General features: G+C 49.4%; 1 protein-coding gene across 3 annotated transcripts in view; it reads right to left on the reverse strand.

The window, feature by feature from the left end:
- Nucleotides 1–19,748, reverse strand: part of PCSK6 (proprotein convertase subtilisin/kexin type 6) — a 159,993-nt gene that overhangs the window by 57,095 nt on the left and 83,150 nt on the right. For all 3 annotated transcript variants that reach the window (XM_045560661.1, XM_045560660.1, XM_045560662.1), the window contains exons 7-11: nt 18,630–18,802; nt 13,622–13,834; nt 9,848–9,948; nt 5,071–5,174; nt 3,296–3,413 (exon numbers count right to left, since the gene is read on the reverse strand). In XM_045560661.1, coding sequence (XP_045416617.1) covers nt 3,296–3,413; nt 5,071–5,174; nt 9,848–9,948; nt 13,622–13,834; nt 18,630–18,802 — 709 coding nt within the window. The remainder of the gene's footprint in view (nt 1–3,295; nt 3,414–5,070; nt 5,175–9,847; nt 9,949–13,621; nt 13,835–18,629; nt 18,803–19,748) is intronic.

Here is a 19,748-nt window from a genome sequence, read left to right on the forward strand (position 1 = left end):
GCCTAGGACAGGCCTTGTGCCCTGTGGGCTTCTGGAGAGGTGGCTCAGACACCACGGCCTCGGTTCTGGGGGCCCAGTCATTCTGGGGTGGGGTGGACGCCAGGTGGTAAAGAGGCTGTTCAGTAAGATCTGGTGGCGCCCACCCCCACCCCTGGAGTCCCCTCTCCCCTGTTGGTCTCCCTGACCTTCTCCACACTCCTAGGAACTTCCTACCTCCCAGGCAGATCCAGACAGAGTCAGGCTAAATCCCTAAACCTCACAGTCCCTTAGTGGGCAGTGTCCAGATGAGAAATGCCAATGTATTGCTTAGGGTCCCCTTTTGGCTGGTCCTTTTTCACATCACATATGGCCTTTCTTCAAGTGACAGAGCACCAACACAGCTTCCTCCTGATGGGGACTGCATCTGGTGTGTCTGCCATCATAGCCCAGCTCCCTCACACTGCAGTCCTGACTGTGCAGTGTTGGTGATCTTTCTGCTCCTTTTGGCCTGAGCATGACCCAAGGGCAGGCAGGGGCTGCGAGGTATCTGCTGGGGCAGTGTAGGAGACTGCAGCTCAGCTGGGGACACCATGCCTGACTGAGCACAGACGCTGTGTGATCACTGAGGACACAGAGGATGCAATGCCAGTTTCTGAGCACAGGCTGGGTGTGCATGAGGGGTCTGCAGAAGGGGTGGCCCATTTGACGGCTCCTGTAATTGCCATGAGAACTGGTCCCTTGAACCATGACCACATCCCACCTGACGGACAGATCCCAGCCCAGGGCTGGGGACAGAGAGAGGTGTCAGGGCTCTTCATTCCTGCCCCTGCACGTACGTGACCAGAGGGGTAGATGCATCAACATCCCAGCCGCTCTAACTCAGGACCTCACGTGACATTACGGTAGACACAGCAGGCCTGGCAAAGGTGCCTTCCAGGAATCCTGTACTTATGTCCAGTGAACATACTTCTCTCACCTTCTGCTCAAGAGCAAAGGCAGGTAAACATATTCCATGCACAGGTATACACAAGATGGGCATATAAAGAGGCGGCCACTCTCCGTCCCTCCTTCCCTCCCTCCCTCTCTTCACCATGGGAAGCAGCTGAGCCAGGTTGGGGACATTCACAAAGTCCTAGGATTCCACCATGAGAGGAAGAAACCAGAATAAGGCCAAGAGAATGGCAGCTGGACTGAGAAATGTACATGAGCACATGGAGAGGGAGCAGCTAGAATAAGAGGGAAAAAAGATGTGTGGGGACACTTCCTTTTCATTCTTAAGCCAAGTGATCCAAGTGGCTGGGGCAAAGCTAACAAGAGCCCTGGTGAGGGAAGCTACCCATAACCGCAGGGGCATGCAGCAGCCCTGGTTCAATGAGCTCCAACAGGCAGGCAGCACTGCCAGGGGGGAAGCCCAGGGTGGAAACGGGCCCAGGGTGCAGCTCCCTTCGGTCACGCCCCTCTCTCTCTGGAGGCCCTTACATCCTTGGGAACAATTGAGTTGTGGACTTAAGTAAGTGGTTTGAGACAGTAGGTCGGCTGAATATTCCAGAAAGAGTCTGAAACTGCTAAAGGTAAAGATGATTTTTCTTTAGAAACAGAAGTCTGATTCTTCCCCTCTCTTGGAATTTGTGGAGCCCTTACTTTCCTCAAAGGACAGGAACAATGTCGTATTGTATGTCACGGTGGGTTGCCTGAACCTGTCTAGACTCTGTGCGCTTTCACTTAAAAAACAAAATAAAATAAAAATAAAAACAACCATTCGCCACCTAGGCACCACTCTACCATCTTAAAACGATTTCTGGCAGGAGAAGAATGCTTCGTTCAGGAGCCACCCTGACGGGGGAACCAGCAGGAGGTGAGGGCTGCCCGCTGGCCACCGCTCCCTCTGGGGCAGGGGGCAGCCACGCTGGTCAGGTCGGGTTGGGAGCAGACCCAGGAGCCCAGCCTCAACTCCCCTGCTGTTTGATTACCTGGGTCGCAGGCATTTTCCAACAAACAAAGCCAAAGAAGGCAAAAGGTCTCCGTTATCTCAGAGAACTTTCCACTTTCTTTCAAATTTGACAGTCTAATGCTCTTTAGAGAAATCGATGCCTTAGAAAGTTAAGATTGAGACTTGCTGCTGCCCGGCTGACCTGTCGGGGCTTGGAGTCATCCCCTACTGGTCTGTCTGCACAGTCAGCCACGGGATGGAAAGACGATTTTTCAAAGGATCGCTCTGTGGTTATTCAGCCTACAGATACTTTCCGAATCCCTACCATATGCAAGGCATCCGCGAGAAACACTGTTCTCAACATTTTGCGGCAAAAGAGCATGTTATAAGATGATAAGCACATTCAAGGAAGAGGAGTCTCAAAGACAGTGATCTGTATTTGTTGACAAAGCAATGTATTACTTTTAATCACTGAGTTTCTTTTCCAAACACACATTTTCCAAAGGGAACAAACAGTTATAGGTAGAAATGTACTCATTCTCTATCCGATATTAAGGCCTAGAGAAACATCATTCTCCCTCTTAAAAGGACAGCTGCCATGGCAGAAATCAAAAGAGTCATCTGATTTCTTCCCCTAATGGGATAGAGTTCTTGCTTTCTAATTTACAGCTCATTTTTTTCAGCAAAAATTTCAATGAACAAATATAATACAATGCACTTAGAAAAACTGACTCCAAAGTGTGGTGCCAGGGAATGCCCTGCGCAGGGAAGAGAGATGACGCCAGGGTCCTGGGCACACTCACTGCTCAAGGCTTGTGAAAGAGTCCAGCCCTTACCCCTTAAGAAGGTTGTAAGAAGCCAGATAAAAGCCACACGAGCAGCCACACACTTTGAACGACAGCCCCAGCCCTGCAAGAGAGCAGGAGCAGCCGCAGCCGCGCCTCCCCACGCCTGATGGATTCACATGTAGCCGCGGCTACGGCTCCAGCCTCTGGTGGTGGTGACAGAAAGGACACCTGTGACCGCTCCTCATTTCACCCCCCTGGGCAGGGCATGCCCCTGGTCCGGCCGGTTATGGTAAACGTTATGGATAAGAATTGCCAACACTAGGTCTGAGGGATTCAGGCTGGGGGACCGACTCCCTATCATGGACCAATCTGCTGCAAAAGGGGAAGGGGCTTCAGAATGGTCACCGATTAAGAAACAATTCTTTTCCCAGCCGTACAACCCACAAGAGCAAAGGCACACACGTACACACACGCACCACCACGCGCACACACGCACACAGGAATGCGTGGGTAAACACCCCCTCTCGCAACACCTGCAGCAGAGTCAGGTCCAAACCAAGGTGTCTGAGAAGTCACCGGTGCCGGAGCAGAGCCTTACCTGGGCCTCTTGTCCGAGGTGGCCACACACGTGTGCTGGGACGGCACTGCTGTCCACTTCTTCGCCTCCACGACGAGAGCTTCTGCATCCACCAAGCCAAATCCATAGAAATGGCTAACTGAAAAGACAGGCCCTTCAGAGCTGGGCTCTCCTGCCCCTCCCCAGGAAGGGGGCAAGGCGGGTCCTCACACTCTGCTGGGCTCCCAAAGAGGACAGACTCACTGTGTCCCCTTCTGGGCTCCTGAGGGTCTAGGCTATAGGACCAGTCCCCTGAGGGCTGCTCCAAGGTCCCAGCTGCTTGGTTCTCTCTCTGAACCCAATTCCTTCCCTTTGGTTTAGGAGTACGGGCCAGGAAAGGTGAACCATGTTGGTACAGAATAGAAGTATAGATAGGCTCTAGGACTTTCTTTTTTTGAGACAAGGACAGGTTTCTTTACATTAAAAGGATGTGTGGGCATCTATACTCCTTGAATCTTAGACCAGACAAGAGAAGCAAAATCTGACACCTCTTGGTTCACCTGACTATGATATGCAATAAATGCAATAAAACAAGGCTGCGCCCATCTTTTTGCCGTTTTCTTTCACGGCTGAGTTCCCCGGGCATTCAGGGAAAGCAGCATTGTATAGCACCTAGATGGGTTTGTGAACTGTCCGGATCCAGTGTTTAATTTGGCCAAGGCAGGAGAGTTTCAAAGTTTAAATTAAGAGGCAAGATCGAGAACTAGATACAATCTATTTTCCTATTTAATTAGGCCCAAACTGAATGTAGGTCAGCTCTTGTTACAGCATACCACTACCAACAACATTCCTGCAAAACAAAGATGAATTAGGCCCAGTCAATGGCCTTCTTATTAAAAGGAATGTCCCTTGGCACTTAGGTAACAATGCTGGACCTATATTTTAAAGATAGTGATATCAGGGTTGGCATCAAAATAGTTAGTCACCTGAGCTTCAGAAAAGGTTTAAAAAAAAAAAGTCCTCCCTAGCAGCCCATGGCTGAACGAAATCTTTTTCAGTATCTCAGGTAAGAAGTCAGACAAACAAAGCCAGAGGCACTGTCCTATAATTACCTGACCCTGAGGGCCCAAATATCTAGGTTAATCCAGCCCTGACTGTGGGTTGATTTCATGGTACCTGGGTCTGCACAGGCTGGGCTGGGGGTGGAGGCCCTGCTGTCCTATGGGTTACTTTACAACATAGGGGCCGGCCAACAGGAGTCTTACAGTTAGAAAGTAACTTACGGAACTATCTCAATGTCCTCGTACAGATGAGGAAACTGAGGGCAAGTTTCAAAATCACAGAGTTACTCAGGGCTAAGAATGTGCGTGACCCTTAGCACACAAACAAGCGTCATTTGTTTTGATAATTATGGATTCGTTTTAATGTGCATTAGAAAAAAATACATAACTACTTATCAAACTCATGATTAACTAGGTGTAGTAAAGTTTTCTTTTAAAATACATTTCTTTTATGTAAGACAAAAAGGGAGTCAGTTTAAAGAGAATTATTAAGTAAATACTGCTACAGGTGGCACCTGGTTGTGGCCAAAGTCATGGAGTTTAGGGAACCCTGGACTCCCATGACCTGATGGTTCTCCCTTAACATCAGTGAGGTTTCCAGGATACGTTTCTTAAATCACTGCATATGTGTTTTTCATTCTTGTAACACACAATAATAACAATGTCATTTAGGGATTCCTTTTAAGGAATTCATGTCACCCCTTACTACACATTCCAGGGGTCCCCCCAGGGTCCGCCAGGACGCCACTGCCGCACCTTTATGCCCAGCGCCATTGACTTTCCAGTCGCTCGCTTTCAGGTGGGCCGGCCGGGATGTCTTCACTAGCAGGTGCTGGACGTCCCTCCAGGTTAACTGGCTGCTGCAATGACACAACAGACCGCCGAAGCCCACACAGGTCAGTGACGGTGGCAGCACAGGCCATTGGAAGGTGGTGTATCGGGAACCAACCCGAGTCTGAACTTGGGCATACCCCTGAGGCTAAGGACTGCATTCCTTATGAAGGTTTATTTCACAACCTCTTTGTAAAGAATAGTTTCCAGCAACTAAATCCTGAGAAAAAAAATAGGACAATGGGTGACCTCAAATCCATACGCATTAAAACCCAGCCTTACTGCCAAGCTCTACTTGAGTTTGAAGTGAGACATACAGGAAGTTTTGAAAGTAGAGAGAAGTACATTTCACGTACCAGTAAATGTTTATTAAGTATCTGGGGCTATTCTTCCCATAATGAGCAAAAGCTGCGACACATAAGAGCATGCTCAAGGCACGATCAGCCTAGATTCCATTTTATGTGGACCCACGAGCTACAGATTATAATTCAAAATTTTAGTAATTCTAAACTTATAAAACATTCATTTTAATGCAAAGAAGAAACATTACATGAAAAATCACATGCCTACTAATAAATATACAGATGCTATTTTTTGATTCTAAGATACATTTGCCCACCTTTTTTAACACCTCTGAAATCCAGATTTATCTTATGATTTGATGCCTCCTATACCCCTCTGTCCACAGCAACCAGGACCAGGTTATACCGCCTAGGGGTGCTGAACTTGATCCTGGTTATTCACATTGTCATTTCCAGGTCTAAATAACTCTTAGCCTAAAAGAACTCTTCAATAGTTGTGAAACTTCTAAGAGATATGAAAGTATTGTATTATTAGCAGCACTTGTGGTTTCTGCGGTACATAAAAAGGGTGCATCTCACAGCCTATGGCATCTTGGATTCAGTGACATACAGTATTTTTCATACTATCTCTAGGCAGAGGGTAGTATAAAATAAAATCATTGTTCCTTTCTTCTAAGCAGTATTGATTGTTATGAAATCTGCACATTTGAACATATACGCTTTCTGCAAGGCTGCTTTAAACTATGGTACATATAATTCCTATATGAGTCGCCAAAAAAGGAATATATTAATATTTTTGTTACATAGAACACCTGAGTGAAAAGAAAGATGTACAAATTCACAGTTCCACCCACAATTTGACAGGTAAATATGTATAGATATTTTATTCCTTTTTCAGTCCATTAAATTGACACACATCTATGAACTTTTAATCAATCAGAAAATTAACCAAGAATGAATGAGCCTCTCTTGTGTCTGAGACCCTCATTCCCTAATATTGTAAACACACATTCTTTCTTTTCAGACTATATTTTCAGGACTCTTTGGGATAGAAATGACAGGAAGGACAATCCCCAGGCCTCTCCCAGGAACTTAATCCCTATGCGGGTTTGTTTACTAGGAAGGCATGCCACGCCACGTGTATCTACAGCAAGTGCCAACCCGGCAACCTGGGACTAGAAATAGGGCTAGAGCTGCTGCTGCTAAGGGCTAAGGATATTTCCAGTAGCCAATTGTGCGTGCGTGTGTGTGTGTGTGTGTGTGTGTGTGTGTGTGTGTGTGTTAAAATGCACATACACAAAATTTACCATTTGAACCATTTGTAGGTGCACAGTTCAGTGGCATTAAGCACGTTTCACATTGTTGTGCGACCATCACCACCATCATTCTCCAGAAATTTTTTTAATCTTCCAAAACTGAAACTCTGTACCCATTAAACACCAACTCCCCCTCCCCCTCCCCCAGCCCCTGGCACCCACCATTCTACTTTCTGTCTCTGTAAATTTGACTGCTCTAGGGAATTCATATAGGTGGAATCATGCAGTATTTATCTTATCTCACTTAACATAATGTCCTCGAGGTTCATCCATATTGCCATATTATCAGAATTTCCTTCCTTTTTAAGGCTGAATAATATTCCATATTATGTAGGTACCACAGTTTGCTTATCCACTCATTCACCTGTGGATACTTGGGTTGCATCCACCTTTCAGCTGTTGTGAATCATGCTGCTATGAACATGGGTGAGCAAAAATGCGATGGAGCCCCTGCTTTCAATTCCTTTGGGTATGTATCCAGAAATGGGATTGTTTGGTCATATGGTAAGTCCATGTTTAATTCTTTCAAGGAACTGCCATGCTGCTTCCTACTGTGGCTGCTCCATTTACATTCCCACCACATACCCGCTCTTTGCCTGTTGTCCTATGAGGAGCTCACCTATGGCGTAAGTCCTGGGGTACGCTCCTTTCCTTGGGGCCCACACTCTCCAGGCTGCAGCCCTGGCCTCCCCCGATTTCTCCGTGTTCTTGCTGCTGCACTGGTTACAGGCCTCTGCGCTGCCTGCCTCCCCTCCCTGCCTGGGCTGACCTGCTCTCCTCCACCATCCACTGAGCCTCCTGTGGGCCCAGAGGCTGGCCTCAGCCAGGAGAGGATTCCGAGACTCCGGGTAGCCCGTGGCTGTGTACCCTGGTGGAGTGATCATGGGTGCAGGCTTTCACGTTCAGACAGAGTTGATGAGACTGCACCCCATGCTAGCCGTGCCTCCTGGCAAGTTACTCAAGGATGGCTAAACCCAGTGCTCCTGGAAGTTTAGCGCTGAGATGCCAGGAAGCATGAGCTTCAGAGTGGAGGACAGAATGCATCCAGAAAGCGAGAAAGATAGAAACCATTTTATTACAGCAAAATCTATTTTATTCTGGACTCCAGTAATAAAATCACAAATATAATAGTATGGAAAACAGGTTTAAGAAATGGTGTTGAAAATTTTTTTTAACAAAGAAGGGATGAATGGGAAGTACCAGACTGCCCCAAACTATGGGATTACCTTTGGACAATTCTTATACATGGAGGTCTTTCTTCACTCTCCTCACACACTGTCCCAGGCCTCCCCATCCCCCCTGGGACTTTCTCCATCTGTGACCATTGGCTCTGTCCCTGTTTCCTTCCCCAGCTATAGTGGGCAGAGAGACAAGGAAACCCTGAGGCCATGCTGCCTAGGCACAAGCTAGCCCAAGCTCTAAATCTCCTAAACTTAGGCTTTTGGGTCCCTAGACTGCATTTGTTCTGTCCTTGACCAATCCTGTAGGTTTAAAATGCTCTAAATTGATGCTGTTTTCAATAGAGTTTGCTTGATTTGCCACCTGTAAATTTCTGAGAAGGAGCTAACAGGATGAGAAGATGGCTATCTGAGTCCTCATGTGTCTGCCGGCCAAGTTTAACAGACAGTCTGGCACGAAGCAGGGTTGTTGTTTTGTTTTTTTTTCTCCTATTTAATTTCGACTAACAAAATTCCTTGCATGTTTCTAATAAGCAATGGAAGAAAATATAGAGCAATGACTCACTATGTACGTGAATGCAACTTTCCACACAAGTAACTAATTATTTAGAATTTTTTAAAAGAGCCTCAGGACACAGAAGCTAACATTTCAGCCTGTAAATTGAAAATATTGAACTGTTTCTTTGTTAAATTGGTAGCATTTGAGTGTTATGCTCTCTTGTCTTGCGCAAACCAACATGCAGACATGCATAATTACAAGGACTTAAGCATCCCAAACATTCTTTTTGAATTATTTAAAAACTCATCGACAACAAATGACTACTGCAAAGAGCTGGGCTGTTCTGTGCCAGTTTTGATGTCTAAACTACAATTTGTTTTTGACCTCATGACTGCATGTGCAGTTGACTCTCTTGACTTTCTGACCCATCCACACACTAACAACTCTCGAGTTTTTCTTTGGCTTATAACAGACAAAGCTTCGCACTTTATTGTCAATTTACATTACCAAAGAGAAACCTAAAGTGAGGTTTTGGTGTGAGCTGCAGAATGGGAGGAAGGCTTGGGTTTCTGGCCCACTGAGCCCGCGTGTCCTACAAAGGGCAGGAGATTGTGGGCTTTAAGAAGGGCAGGAACTACTTCATGGCCATTAGGACGGCCTAGAAAGGGAAGGAGATTCTGACACATGCTACAGCGTAGGTGAACCTTGAGGAGATTATGTTAAGTGACATAAGCCAGTCACAAAAGGGCACATACTGTGTGACTGCACTTATATGAGGTCCCTAGAGTCATCAAATTCACAGACACAGAAAGTAGAATGGTGGTTGCCCAGGGCTGGGGGGAGGGGGCAATGGAGAATGTTAAGGGCTGAATTATGTCCCCTCCAAAATATGTATGTCGAGGTCACAAGCCCCAGTACCTCAGAATGTAATTGCATTTGTAGAATAGGGCCTTTAAAAAGGTAATTAAGGTAAAATGAGATTATGAGGTTGGGCGCTAATCCAAAATGACCAGTGCGCTTATGAAAAGAGGACACAAGGAGAAGGCAGCCATCTGCAAGCCAAGAAGAAACTAACCCTGCTGACACTTTGATCTAGGACTTGCAGCCTCCAGAACCTGGAGAAAATAAACTGCTGTTGTTCGAGCGCCCAGTCTGTGGTGCTGTGTTACAGAAGCCCGAGCCAACTAATACCGGTAGTCAGTGTTTGATGGGTACGGGGTTTCGGTTTGGGAAGAAGCAGTTCTGGGGCTGGATGGTGGTGGTGGTTACACAACTGTGTAAATGTGCTTAATGTCATTGAGCCATACACTTAACTATGGTTAAAATGGCCAGTTTTATGTTACTTGTATTTTACCACTATGTAAACATTAAAAAAAAGGAAGATCAAGAAGGGAAGTGGGAACTTACTTTGCTTCCAGAGCCAGGGCAATGATGCCGGCCACCATGGGCGCCGAGACTGAAGTCCCGGTGTGGCCGTCGGTGCAGCGCTGCCGCAGATCCGTGGTGACCTGGGTGAGAGGGTGGCACAGTGAGGTGGCAGAGGCAGAGGCTAAATCGCCCCCTGGAAAAGGTTAAGGCCACTCAAGATGAGGCTAACTGTTCCAGGAACAGGAAAGGCATGGGCAAACGCATCTCGGCAACTGTGGTTTTCCACGATGCCTGGTGCTCCCTGTGAAATCGCTTTGCTCTCACGCGCAAGATGTGAATCCGCTGTGGGAACAGGCTAGTCTCGGGGTGAGAACAGGGAGACAGGGCAGAGGAAAGGAGAGCAGCTGGGAGCCACACACCGCGAGCTCTGGTCATGGCTCAGTGCGTCCCCTCACCCCACAGAGGTGTGCATGGAGAAACAGGTAAGGCAAACAAAAAAGGAGGGGCCCCCCCAGAGGCCCTGCTCATCGTCTCCTAGCATTGTGCCCTGTCCCGAACGCCTGAGGGTTCCCATGGCAAGATCATTTGCCAGAGCCCCCATTAGCAACTCCTAAGTCATCCCCTGACTTCAGAGCAGCTGGAGGAGCCAAGGTGGCTGTCTTTAGCCAGAGGGTCACAGGTCAGGTTCTCCACCAGGACACCCTCCTCAGACAGCTGACAGGTCCTGTGCCCAAAGCACCCGATTCCACCTGCAGAAGCAGATACACCTGGAGCATTCTTGACCTCCTAGGGCCTGCTGAGTGGGAGGACAGGGCTGGCCATTCTGTTTGTGAAGGTGAGACTGGCTCTGCCAGCTGGGGGCTCTGCCTGCCCTCATCGGAGGTGCTAACACCAGGCCGGGTCGGGTGTCGACTCTGGACCTCACCACTGCTTGGCCGGATTTGTACGTCCCCTTTGAAATGGGGAGCAGCTGCTGTGGGCTTGGCCCCTGTGGGTCCCGCTGTGCTAGATGGGATTGTGGCCCCATGACCTTTGCCCTTGGTGTTATTCCCATGCACTTTGCAGATGGAATTAAGGTTAGTAAGCAGCTGACCTTAGACGGGGAGACTATCCTGGCTGATCTGGGTGGGCCTGGTGCAATCACAGGGCCCTTCAAGGTGGAGGAGGAAGGCCATAGGGTCTGTCAGAAGACATAAGACACGAGAAGGACACAGCCCATCACTGCTGGCTTTGAAGAGGGACGCAAGGGACACAGCCAAAGAATGTGGGTGGCCTCTAGACGCTGAGAACTGTTAGCTGACAGCTTGCAGGAAATGGGAACCTCAGTCCTATAACCACAGAGAACTGAATTCTGCCAACAACCTGAGTGAGCAGGGAAACAGATTCTCCCCCAGAGCCCCAGAGAAGATCACAGCCCTGCCAGCACCCCCATGTCAGCCTGTGAGACTCGAAGCAGAGACCTAGTCGAGGATGCTGGACTTCCAACCTATAGGACTGTGAGATACCAATTTGTGCTGTTTTCAGAGCTGCTGCATTGTGACAGTTTGTTATGGCAGGAACAGGAAACTAATTAGCAGCTGAATCGCCTAACCTTTAAGAATAAATTCCTCCAGTGATAACCGTCCAGATCCTCTTCCAAACTGAGTACCTTCCCCGCGCATATTTTAGCTGGGCCGACAACCACCTGGTGGGTTTGGCCCGTGTCACACATGCACAGGAAGACTTGACAAGGATGCTAGCACAGACCAGCTTCCTCCCTGCCCATTTCAGCAGGGCTGGGGCACCTCAACGTGGGGAGGGCAGCTCAAAGCCAGGGAAAAGGGGTAAGAAAACAAGCTCTCTGTCTCCGGCATCTTCACATGCAAGTGGACACGTGATATGTACTTCCCGGGGCTTCTGTGCAGATCACAGCTGGGCACCTGCACATATGTGTGCTTGGTAAATGGTGGCCAGTGAGAGAAACCAGGGGTGGCTGGACAGGAGGCCAACCTCCCAAGAGCATGTGAGGTCCATGGCTGGCTCTCCAGCCTCAGAGAAGGGGGCTCCCCTAGGGAAAGTAGGTAGCCCCCTCCTGAGTCCTAGTGCTGTGCCTGGGACATGGCTCATGGTCAAAGAATGAACAAACCCTCCTCTTCTGGCCAGAGACACTTGCTTTAGGTTCTACTCCTTTTATCAAGAGTCACACCTCACTACCAGGCACCCTCACGCTGGGTGGACACTGGTCAGCATTTGCCAGACAGAGAGGGATGGAGAACATGAGGGGACAGAGCTTTGGTTGCCATCACAGACCTGCCTGAACTCTGAGACTGTGATAGCCGACAGTCCAGAGCAGCCACGCAGCCCCCTGCAGAATGTCTAAGAACACTCAGAGCCACAAGTGGGCCCCAGCAGAGCTGGGAAAACATGCCACCCACACTGCCAGAGTTCACTTCCAGGACAGCAACCACGACTATGTATGTTTTCCTTTCACCCCTCTCCCAACTATACCCTTCTTACCTATATGTTATTACTCAGAGAATATTTTTCTATAAAAAGACAACTAAAGCATTTTCTAGCTAAGGCAGGCATGCACACACTCACGCACATATAAACACACACCCTAGCGTGATTCATTAAGCAAATAAAGCTGCAAGTTTTGCTTGCAGTATTGAGGGACACCACCTCTCTGGACACAGCCCATGGCACAGCATCCCTAATGTGAGCCAGGACTCCGCATCCGCTCGGCCAGCAGGCCTTTGTCAGGTTCCAGCACAGCGTCTGTTTAACAAGATCCCAGCAAGTCTGCATTCCCATGAGCTGGATGCCTACACAAACAGGACACCATTCAGAATCTCAGCTGCCTGTCCCAGGGGCGCGTGCTCTGGCAGAGAAGGAAAATAACAACTTAAATTAATACCTTAGTTAACCAGCCCAGGTCACTGCCAGGCTGGCGGTGGAACAGCGGCGGTGGCTGACCTTTCGTGGGTGCAGAGCAAAGCAGAGAACAGGAAGCCTGTATGCTCCCACAGAAAAGTGTAAAAATAAATGTGCAAATAATTTCTAAAGATATGGCTAAGCAGCAGGAGAAATGAAAGGATGCTAGTGAGCTTTAAAAGTTAACTATGTCTGGCCAGCTCCACGATTTCATTTTTAAAATGTCTAAAAGTCAACTTAATGACTGCACATTTCAATTCTGCATTAATTTGGACTGGAAACCCTCCCTTCCTCTTTTTTTTTTTTTCTTAAGTAGGAAAGTAGGTAGGAAAGGAAGAAGCACAAATTCCACCCATACACTACAACAGTTACTCTTTAAAAGAGAAATCACACGTATATTCACTAAAGTGAGCAGAACACACAGAAACCACTGCTTGACTTAGAATTGCCCAGCGTAAGTTTGTAGCAATGGAATGCCCAGAGCACTGGCATTTCTAGAATGTCTCAGTATAAAACTTTCTCTTACTCTACTGCACACGTTGGAACGGGACTGGTCAATTGGATTCCAAGTGATGTGACCACAGAACTTCAAAGAGCTAAAACAAGACAGGATGAGAATGAACCCCCTTCTTAAATGATATTTTTAGCTCTCTAAAGCCAGAGAGGATCTTAATTGTTATTTCTGTGCAAAGATTAGAAAGGCAGGGTCCGAGGAAGGCTGCCAAGGGACTGGGGTTTACCTCGAGGCTCAAACAGTTCAGTGCTGGGTAAGGCTGGGACCGTGGGATCCAGAACAATCTAGCCTCGACTGAGTCATCTTTTTGTTAAGGGGAAAAGGAACTCATTCCCATGGGGCCGAGGCATGTGTTATAAACTCTGCAACTTGCCAAGAGAACTTACAATTTTGCGCTCGTAAAAGGCCCCGCTGCTGTAGGTGGTGGCGAGGGTGGAGGCACACTCTTCCAGGTACCAGGGCTTGTAGCCGTTCTCGGTGGTGCTGCTCACGGAGATGGTGTAGATGCTGTTGGTGTAGCCGTCACACGAGCAGTAGTCGCCCTCTCTCCCGCCGTTCCCGGATGCCCAGACAAAAATGGAGCCCAGGCCCTGCCGGCCCTGGAGGGGAACAAGAGGAGCAAGACCTCAGCCCCAGCAGCCAGCACCTCTCGGGGTGGGTGTCATACCCAGCTCAAGTTCCTTCAAAGGGATAAGAAGGATGCGTTCAGACCATCTGGAGAGCACCAGGGACATGGCTTTGTGGGCTCTGTTTTGATTTTAATAGAGCACTTCTGCCTGCGGCAACAGCATTAGAACCGCAGAATCACAGGATCGTATGGGGCAGGGGTGGGAGTGCAGAAAGACTCCTCTGTTCTTCACAGGAAAATCCAGGGGCCTAACAAAAGCTGCTCTGTTTCAGAGCATTGCCAATAATTTCCATTATAATGGGCTATGATCAAAGAGACCTAGCAGCGCCGCAAGTAATACTGAAATGATAGATGATGGCAGAATTTATAACTAATTTTTCTGAATTGAAAGAGCTGGTCTGGTAGGGAAGAAAATGAATTTTCCTGAAAAAATTTGCCTGAAGAAGTACCCTCCTTGGAGGGCAAGCTGATTTTGCAAAGAGGGATGGGGACCATGAATTCTGGATGAAGATGGAATAGGTAAAAATGGTCACGGGCAGGATGCCGGTGGCCGCTGGTGGGTGTGCTGTTCGAGCTCCCTGGGTCTCCACCGTGGGTGGGTAAGTCTTGGAGGGAGCAGACCGTCACTGCCAGCCAAGGCCAGGGGCCTCTTGTGCGCAGGCTGTCATCATTAGGAATGCACGCATGAAAGCAAGGCCTTTGAAAGACACTGGCACAGCGGGGCACGTTCCTGCAGCTCTGTTTGATCCCACACCCAGAGGATCATTGATTTCTGACCAAACCAAGCATCATCCCAGCCACAAGCACCAGCTAAAGGTTAGCTAGTGGAAGACTGAACTGACCGAGTCTGTCCAGATGGCTGGACCTGCCAGGGGTGCACAGGCAGCCCCAGAGCAGTGTCAACATCTGTCTCCACCTGAAACTGGACCCATGGGGCTGTTGACGGCAGTGTCCTTACTGAGGACCCTCTTTTCCAAACACACAGAGGAAATTGATACTTACGCCCAACAATTGGCCAATTTAATGATAACTTTCCACCAAATTCTGCAATCTCTATAAAGTCAAAGTGAAGCACTACTGCTGACTACACTCACCCTGAGAGTTCAAGTCCACCCCTGCTGAGAAGGCCCATCTACTCTGTAACAACCATGCCAAGGGGCTTTGTAGACCAAGGGAACCCCGTTTCAACTTGGGGCTCTCAGTAGAGCCCACCAGGAGGTTCCTGGTGCTCACTCAGCCCTGCTGTTTAAATCTGCCTCATTCACTCTGTTTTCTGCATCTCTAAGGTGGACCAGTCCAACGGGCCAAGAGCTTAACAGAAAGGTCACTCATGTTTAGCAAAAAAGTTAACCTTCTAGAAAAAAGGCACAAAGTATGAAGGAAATGGGTGGGTCTGTTCATATAATTTCCTGTAGGAAGAAATTCATCAGAAGCTAGTTTAAAGCAACAAAAATCCAAATAGAAAGGTATTGAGCCCATCAGAGCCTGTCTTTGTTCCATCTGCCCTAGCCACTGCCACTCTTAACCCACCCCACTGAAAATGATTTATCAAATGTTGTGATTTTGCAAAGTAGAGCATGCAACTTTATTGCTCCAGGAGCAGAGAGAATAGCCTAAAACAGTGCCCCTCAAACTTGCATGTGCACACACTGGAGTCCCCTGGGGATCCTATTACATGTAGGCTTGGACCCAGCAGGGCTGGGGTGGGCCTGAGATTCTGCATTCCTCACACACTCGCAGGGGACGCCAACGTTGCTATTCTGCACCCCACTTTGAGTACCAAGGCCCTAACATGCTAAAGGTTTGCATTTACTGCTCACACTGTGTGGTTTACACAAGATCACTCCATTCTCACAAGGCGTCAAGGTATCAACAGCCTCTTTCCCTTCTGAAAGCGGTTTTCTGGAAAGAGAACCTAGCAATGAGACAGAAAAAACACCCAGATCCGAGGTATGAAGAGATGTTCTAACTGTTTCTGAGAACTTCATTTTCACTTTCCAGATCTTCCAGTGGCTTCAGATGGAAGCCATAGGACAAAAGCTATAGGGGACATTTCAGCCCTAGCCATGAACTTGAATTTCTGTTCAGTAAAGCCACAATTTCAACCCAATCCCGTTGTATTTCAGTGTCTTCCCTGGGGAGCAAGAGTTTACCTGTGAGCTCACAGGCACTGCTCCTGAGGGCCAGCAAACACCAGCCGCCTGGATGTGGCCAGCGTGTTTAGCCACAGTGAATGACAAGCTATGTTAGGAGTAAAGCTGTGTAAGGACCAACATTAAATAGATCTCTGTGCCTAACTATGGCTTCTAAAGCCTCCTCTTACCAGAGCACATTGTCTACCAAAGATGAAGTCAGATTTCACAGGGGAAGACCGTAGGTGACAAATGGGAGGCAAGGAGGAAAACAGATGGGGTAATGTGGTTTGGTTTGAGATCATCAAATCTCTAGGAGAATTTTCAGTGACAGCTTTAGACAGCTGCGATTTAAGGCTCTCTCTATGATATATTGTACTTCCGAATGACTGAAAAAAAGAAGTTAAGTGACCTCAGTATTTTGAGAAACTGTGACAAAAATGAGGAGGAACCACATGGTCCCCACTGCACCTTCCCCACTCCCCTGACAGTGTGATGAAGCCAACACTGCGCAAGATGCAGAAGGCAAAGGCCCCTCCCTGCAGCTTCAGCTCCGCAAAGTCTTGCCTGGCTCTGTCAGCGCAAACCCAAACCACTGCTGCAGAACCACCATTACCTCTCCCGGAAACATGGCGCCTCACCCTGAGATCTCACATCTTTAGAAATCATCCCACAGAAATGACAGACATTCAGCATGAACCCCGTTCAAAGCAAAATGTTCCACGCAGAACATGCTGATGTCTGACTTAGCCACCCTCTCTGAAGCTTAAATTGAGCTTCATTTTGAGGATGTTCCACTTGTCATCAAGACTCAGATCTGAGTGATCTCGTGGGCCGGAGCGGGGAGTTGAGTAATGGAGAGATGCGATTTATTTACTGGGCGGCCCCTTGCGGGCAGTGGCTGGCTCGGTCATGCCTGAGTCAGACAGCACTCACTCGGCCCAGCCTGCAACCCAGCCCGGGTGCTCGGCGACCAGATGGAAGCTGCCTTTGAGTTTTCCTGGAGTTGCGGACATAAAGAAGGCTGTCCAGTGTTCCAAGCATGGGCATGAGGTCCCTCTTCCTTTGCTTTTTTTCTCACATTGAGTGTGTGGGTAAGTGCTAACTCTGAGGGACACACGGAGGGACACCCCTGCATTTGGTCACCAGCGTCCCAGGCATTCAAGGGCTGAGCAGTTGGGGGTGGCGGCTACAGAGGAGGAAGCCTCTGTCTCACACTTGCAGAGCAGCCTGGAGCAGCCTCGGAGCAGGTGCATCGGCAGGAGGTGGAGCATGCACCTGACACCCGGGAAGGGTAAGCGAGTGGGAGAAACTGTGGGGTTTCAGCAGAGTTGGGGGTCGGGTGGTAGGCTGGGGGCCTTCCAAGAGAAACATACTCATCCCCCCGTATGAGGAAATTCACAGATAGTGACCAGACTCAATGCACCCAGGAAAGCAATCAAATGATATTTAGCAAAAGGAAATCATGAAAAGAGTTAAAAAGAAAAAAAAAAAAGATTCCTCCTCTGTGGGCAGGACTAGGGTGGGGTGGGCAGAAGGAGACAAAGAAAGACCATTTTCAATATAATCCTCTGGTTCTATTTGATGGATTTATTAACTATTTATTAACCACATTTTAATCACTGTGCATGTGTTACAATAAGAATTTTAAAAAAAGGTTTAAGTGACATAAACAATAAAATGGGCTCAACTTCTGCCCACCTTCCCACCAAATCTCTGGTCTCCCACAGGAGAAGTCAGAGCAGCCTGCACTTCCTGCTGGGACCCCCCCAACCTCCATGCCAGCAGTCACCGGCCACACCTTATGCTCTGGGCTGGGGCCTGCTGGGCCACCCAGGGCCTTCTGGATGCTGACCGCAGCCCGGTCTGCCTGCTCCAAGAAGCTGTCCTCACCCAGAAATCCGCCTTGCCACCCCGCCTGCATGCACTGGTTCATCTCCAGCCACCCTTTCCCCATCTCTCAGCCTTCCTGACCCATGAGGACCCAGAATCGATGACAGTATGGCTGGTGGGTGGGCCTTCCGGGAGGAGCCTGCCAGCCTTACCGGCCTCCCCTTAGCTGGTCAGTAGGGAACCAGCCTCTCAGACCTTTGCTCTGCTCAGCCCCTGGTGAGGTGCTGCCCGAGAAATTCTAAACGTGCTGGGCTAGGTGCTGGCTGAGGGCTGCCTACACCATGGCTTCCTTCTGTGGTGGGTTAGAACACACCCTATGACGGATGCGGAAAGCCCCATGGCTGGTGTTTCTCTGGGCAGTGGGCTGAGGCCCAAGACGCCCACCCACCCATCCACTTGCAGAGTCGCAGTAACAGGCCGGGTGATCTGACTCGGCCCCCTCCCACCCCTTGCACCTGCACTTCAGAGGGACAGGCAGACTCCAAGGCGGTGGATGACCAGCTGGCTCTCACTGGGCCTGCTGTTCTGGAACAAGGCGGAACACTCCCGCTCTCCTTGGTAAACAGCCACTTCCCTGAGCCCCTGAGTGACTCTTTCCTCACTCTGGCCCTGGCACCTGGCACAGTAGTGCCTTACTGTCCTGTTCCTGGGCTGTGGCCTATGTCGTTGATATTTAGTTGTTACAAATGTTTACTGTCCCCCTCGCCCAGAGAGCTCCCCGTAGCCCTGGGTTACTCACACCTTTTTAATGCCTTGCTCAAAAGCCTGTTTAGCCAGTCGGCCAGGCCCGTCCACCGTCTTCCCGTCGTCGTCCGGCCCCCAGCTCGCGCTATAAATGTCGATGTAGTTGGGTCTGATGCCCAGCGACTTTGCCTCGACCACGTCCGTGACGTCCCCGTCCAGCATGCGGATGCCTGAAGGCACAAGAGGAGGCTGGATGTCAGTGCCCAGTGTTCCCGTGCACAGCGGTGGCCACCCGGGGCCCAAATAGCTTGGACGGTGACACTGTCACCGAGCTCCAAGCAGGAGCTTCTCCCCGTCATTTTGGAACACTTGCTCCCCCTCTCCACGCTGGCTGATGTGAAAGAATTAAAATGACACCTTGTAAAGTGCTCCCATTGTGAGAAGGCAACACAGGAAACCAAGCTACTTCTAAAAGAGAGGATTCCAGCAGCTTCCCTCAGTACCATGACGTCAGGCTGGTATCTAAAAATGCACATTTCTATAACAGAACTCCGGAGCCTTTTTCAACTTCCCCGGCTGTTGACAGTTTACGTCTACCTACTTCTCTTTCCTTTATGACCCCATCCCTGAGGTGTAACTTTATGATGAACCAAACTGAGCCCGAGGCCACGCCCTGGCCTATCGCAGAGGGGGCTGGGGGCCTGGACTTCGCTGGCCATCTCGTCTCCATCTGGGCTCAGGTTCTGTGTGCCCTGGAGGGGTCGTCAGAGGTGGGGAGTCCACCTTCCTACCAAGCACCCCAAAACAAGAGCAGTGAGTGGGCTCCCTCTAGCCTCTCCCAATCCTGCCGCTCCAGCTGGGGGTCTCCCCTCCTCGCCCCATGCCCAGCATCTGCCTCTATTGCTGACGGCACTCTGCACCCAGCAGGGGTGCCCCCCACAACATGCCTCCCCAGAGAGGCAGTCGGCGAGGCCTTGCGTACGATGGGGAGGAGGGGCTCATGGCAGCCACCTGCACGTCTTTCCAGATTCTAGTAGATACACACAGTCGGACTCCTGTGAGGCTCAGGAAACCCTGCCACCCCAACTTGGGTCAGCACAGCGCCCACAGCCCCCGACTCAGAGGCCCCAGGAGCCCCCAACACCAGGCCCAGTGCTGTGGGTGTGACAATCACGC

The sequence above is a fragment of the Lemur catta genome, chromosome 9 (genome assembly GCF_020740605.2).
Source record: "Lemur catta isolate mLemCat1 chromosome 9, mLemCat1.pri, whole genome shotgun sequence".
Taxonomy (NCBI): Eukaryota; Metazoa; Chordata; class Mammalia; order Primates; family Lemuridae; genus Lemur; species Lemur catta.